We start from the raw sequence: 5000 nt of genomic DNA, 5'->3' as shown, positions 1-5000 counted from the left end.
TGTATGCGCGCGCGCGTGTGTGTGTTATGTTTGTCTGTGCGTATGTGCATGTGTGTGTGTGTGTGTGTGTGTGTGTGTGTGTGTGTGTGTGTGTGTGTGTGTGTGTATGTGTGTGCATATGTATGCATATACATACACACATACATACATACATATATATATATACATATGCACGTACAGAATATGTACACACATACGTAAATGGGAAGCAAATAGTCTGGCAAGAGTGCCCAACGTTGCCTACTTCTTGGACGAAATGACGTCTCCCCGATATGTCACACCAGCGTTGAGAATTAGTGATCATTTTCATTTTCATCATATTTAATATGAAATGATTAAATGGCAGGCAATCATTCGCTTACAACCACACACACACACACACTCATACTGCACATCCAATATGCAGGAAGCCAAACCTGCATAATCCTAAGATTCTGATCACGTCGCAAGCCAAGCAGAAGCAAGGTATGGGTGGTCACGTGACGACCGCGTGGCCAGGACCAAGGGGAATGTACAAGTGGCTTCACGCTCGAGCGAACTGCGATATCTATGAAGTTACTCTAGTTTAACCTACGTCCCCGCGACGTGACCTTTCCTCTGATTAAAAGAGGTCAAATCAAAACGCAGCCAGCTCTCAGTGTATAGAATGTATGTGTGTGTGTGTGTGTCTGTATATACATGTATGTAAATATATATATATATATATATATATATATATATATATATATACATATATACACGCGCGCGCGTGTGTGTGTTTAAAGAGAGAGAGAGCAGGGTACGTGCACGACGGCATGGCCTGCAGAGCAGTGATAAAGGCGCTTGCTGTTTTCTCTCTTGTGTTCACATTACAGACAGACTTGCACTTGATGGAGCGAAGAGGACTAAGAGCAACCATTTGTAACAGATCTTGAATCGGAATACCCATCATTAATAAAACAAATCGGTAAATAAGTAAATAAGTGAAGATATAGATAGATAAGCGAATGGATTAATGAGTAGATAAATATACATATATATACATACATATATATATACATATATACACACACGCACATAGACAAACACGTGTATTTATGTGTGTGTGTATATATTTATATATATATATATATATATATATATATATATATGTATGTATGTATGTGTGTGTATGAATATAGGTATTTAATTGTGTTTGTGTATGCGTTTATGTGTGTATATGTGTATATTTATGTGTGTGTATGTGCGTGTATATATAAATACATATATATACATATATATGTGTATATATATACATATGTATACATATATATACAACTACATATGTATATATACATATATGTATATATACATAAGTATATATATGTATACATATATATGTATTTCTATGTATATATATATATAAAGATAATTATATATATATATATATATATATGAAAGCTGGAAATAATGCAAGGCCGCATTGATATCAATAAATAACAACCCTCCCTGACCAGAACTCGAACCTAGGTCACTCTGGGTATTTAACCGGAGGCCCAGTACTGAACCAACCATGCCGCACTAAAACGAGTGTGTAACTAGGATCTCACTAGCTCCATAGGCATTACCTATCTACTCATACTTGAGTAATGATAGTGAAGTTTTACACACACTCCCCATGGGCACTCGGTGCAAATTGATTTAGCAATTCAAATCCTAAGTCATGTGAAGCAATGGTATGGTAGCCTAGATAGTGTTAAGTGCTTGCATGCTTTCTCACTTGCAGCTGCCACCATTGGCTAGCGCAAAAAAAGGAGCAGCTCTGCATAAGCCTCTCCTGCCAGTTCACAGCCTCTCCGGCTGGAGCGGTTGGGAGCGGTTGGGAGATGAGGTGGCTGCCTTCTCAGAGGTGAGAAGACCTAGCAGTGGCACGATCAATATGGGTGGGTACACCTACTACTGGTCAGGCCGCAGCAATGGCATCACCTCCAGGGAGTACCCATAGTCATCTCCAGCCGACTTCAACCCTCGGTAGTTGAGGTAACACCGGTTGATGAGCGTATTATGGCATTGAGACGGAAGCATGCTTTTGGCTTCCTTTCGCCTACTGATGTTTGCAAACTCGATGTGAAAGAGGCATTCTACGCCAAACTCACATCTGTGGCAGACAATTGCCTCCGGCCAGACATTTGCATTGTTCTGGGCAACTTCAGTGCGGTATCTGGCTGCGATCGAGCTGGCAACAAGATGTCTGTCGACCCCCATGGCTCAGGAGGAAGCTGTTCTCACTACTGGGATCAGTAGTGAGAACAGCTTCCTTCTTGCTCAGTCCCAGAGAATGAGGACCTACACACACACACACACACCAAAGTCTCTTCGCTGGATCATGGGGTACACTTGGTAAGTCTATGTGTCCAACCAACAGCTACACCTGTTAATTGCATAATCTGGGATCGCCAACTCAAGTTATATGGGCTCATTTCCCTGTGGATGACCCAGCCCACTAGTTTGTCTCTCTGCGAGACAATCCTGGGTGGAGGAGGCCCATGGGACGACCTAGGAGGTCATGGCTTGGGCAGCTCGATGAGACCTGCCGCGGGGAGTTAGAGATGGGCCGAGGGCCTGTCTGGAGACTCGCCAGGAGGGACCCTCGTGGCTGGAAGTAAAGGGTGGATGCGGCTATGCACCCCCGTCTGCGTTAGCCCCTTGATGATGACAGATATGTGTGTGTGTGTATTTATATATATATGAGTGTTTGGATATACATTATATATATATATATATGTTCGTGCGAGTAGATGAATGTTTCTGTTGGTTTGTATATTAATTATACACTTTAAAGATGTACTCAGTGGTGATACCTCATCGCAACGAAATGCATGGAAAAAAAAATCGCCCATGAAAGAATGGGCACATTAATAGTGGCACTATTACTGAGAAATAAACAATAGTGAATGGGAGAAGTGGTAGCTCGAGGGTAGCATGGGCACGCCGCCTTGACAGGAGCAAAGCAAGGAAAAAGTCTTGCTACTCTGACAGCCTAACAGAGAGGACTAGACACAAGTGCAGAACACGGTCGTGGGCGAGTGCCTAAGTAGGCGCACGGCACAAGCGTGAGCCAGTGCGAGAGCACGTACCGCACGGGGCACAGTTACCGCTTGCCCTAACTCTACCCTACGAGGCTGTCGGGGCCGCCAGGGGCATCGACGAAGCCAGCATCTACTCATCTTCCTCCACGTTGCGGAAGAACAAAAAAGCATGCCGGAGGAAAGTGCATAACGGTGCGTAGCGTTGCATAGTGACTATGTCCGACGTGACAGAGTGATGTGCACCCCGTGTTACTAATGTGTGTTCATCCCCGTGTTACTAAAGTGTGTTCACCACCCATGTTACTAGTGTGTTTACCCCCATGTTATTAGTGTGTTCACCTCACGTGTTACTAGTGTGTTCAACCCCCGTGTATCTTAGATTCTGAAGTTCTGCACGTCTTGTGCGTGAATACATTTGTACATTCTTGAAGTAATAAGTGCGAACCGTAAGATTTGTTTCATATATCCTACTTATAATGATCAGCCAAACAGATATAAATTTTGGATTTAGAAAATCAAGACATATTTCAGGAATACTTATAAGCTAATTAGCATATTTATTCTTCACTATACTTGCCGTTGTGTTTAACTGTAATGAGTATCATTAGAAAATCATATATAACTCCTTGGAAATATAATATCAGTTGTTAAAGATGAAATATACCCTTTATCAGCATACACTAGACGCCTAACAATGCAACGCCTGTGCCTGTTTCATATATGAATTGTTAAAGGGAATTAGATTAAGAGTAGGTTTCTAGATATATTTTTTATATTTGTAAATTATTTCAGTTTTAATGCGAGTAGTTTTGAAGACTTTTACCCTGGTATATACTTCCTCTGATATGCAGATTATACAAACATTTAATTTCTAAATAAATTTTCGGATATAGTTCAAAATCTTCTCACAATAGTATTTTGCCATTTTCGGGCTAATGAATGCAGAGTTGTAGACAAGAGTGTGAATAAAGCGCCCACGGAAACTGTGAATGAAACTATCAAAGGCAATGGGAGCAGTTTGTAGGCAGACAGACCTAATAACGTTAATTACATCCACATTTTGGCCACCTTCGGTTACTGTTTCTGTCACATCTCCCATGTTGGTTAAAACAAATTCAAATTCCCATTGGGGGTTGAAGTCCGGGTTCTTTGGCACGAAGGCCTTTATGGCTTCCTCTTGCAGTGCTGTGACGCCCTTAATTTTCTTCAAGAGCTTCTGGTGAGTCAGTCTCGCAAAATCCCAGAAGTTCTCGCCAACACTGCGCGGCGTTTCGATAAGCACAGCCTTTAAAGGTAGGACTTGACAACCCAGGTACTGAGAGGTGTCCCCTCCCCAGTACCTACGAGCGTTAAAAAGATGGTCGCCCCGGATGGTGTACGTGTCCTGCTCGAGTCCCCCTTCAACCAGGATATCCACCGTGGTAATGCTGGCAAGAGCTGCGAAGGCCGAGTTGACGGTGACACCTTCAGCACGACACCGTTTGATGAAGGAGGCTGTGGCGTCTGGATCCAGTTCTTTCGTCAACGTTAGAGTTTTTGCCATGACGTCTCCCACTCCTTTATAAGTCAATTTCACAAGAGAGCGTATACTCTGGCACGCGCGAACTTCTTCCTTTGTCTTCAGCATCAGGTCAGGGTTAGCCTCCAGGAAGTCTAATTGTTCCTGTATCAGTTTCTGCGTCTTTTCATCCGACACGAACACTCCAAGCTGTTCCTTATCATCAATGGGTTTTCCAGCGATCACAGCATCAAGAAGCTGAACAAAGAAACCGCAAGTCTTCATGTTGGAAGTCCCATCCGATATGCTGTGATTAACAACCAGAAACAGTGTACAGACGTTAGGAAACTCTGACACGTTGAATTCTGCTACTCCGGGCAAGAGTCTGGCGCACCACAAAGGGCCCTTGTCGTTGTTAAGGCTAATGTTGTGCATGGAGTGGTGTAGTTCATTAT

At 42.9% G+C, this 5000-nt stretch overlaps 1 protein-coding gene across 2 annotated transcripts in view; it reads right to left on the bottom strand.

Annotated features, from left to right (window-relative positions):
* Positions 1-3797: 3797 nt before the first annotated feature.
* The window catches only part of LOC125043208, a 4980-nt gene continuing 3777 nt past the window's right edge, over positions 3798-5000 (bottom strand). For both annotated transcript variants that reach the window (XM_047639209.1, XM_047639210.1), the window contains exon 4: positions 3798-5000. This exon is cut by the window's right edge and continues 22 nt beyond it. In XM_047639209.1, coding sequence (XP_047495165.1) covers positions 3919-5000 — 1082 coding nt within the window. In that variant the 3' untranslated portion in view covers positions 3798-3918.

Source organism: Penaeus chinensis, chromosome 33, assembly GCF_019202785.1.
Source record: "Penaeus chinensis breed Huanghai No. 1 chromosome 33, ASM1920278v2, whole genome shotgun sequence".
NCBI lineage: Eukaryota > Metazoa > Arthropoda > Malacostraca > Decapoda > Penaeidae > Penaeus > Penaeus chinensis.
Note: the sequence above shows the minus strand (reverse complement) of the source record. Positions and strands in the feature narration are given on the sequence as shown.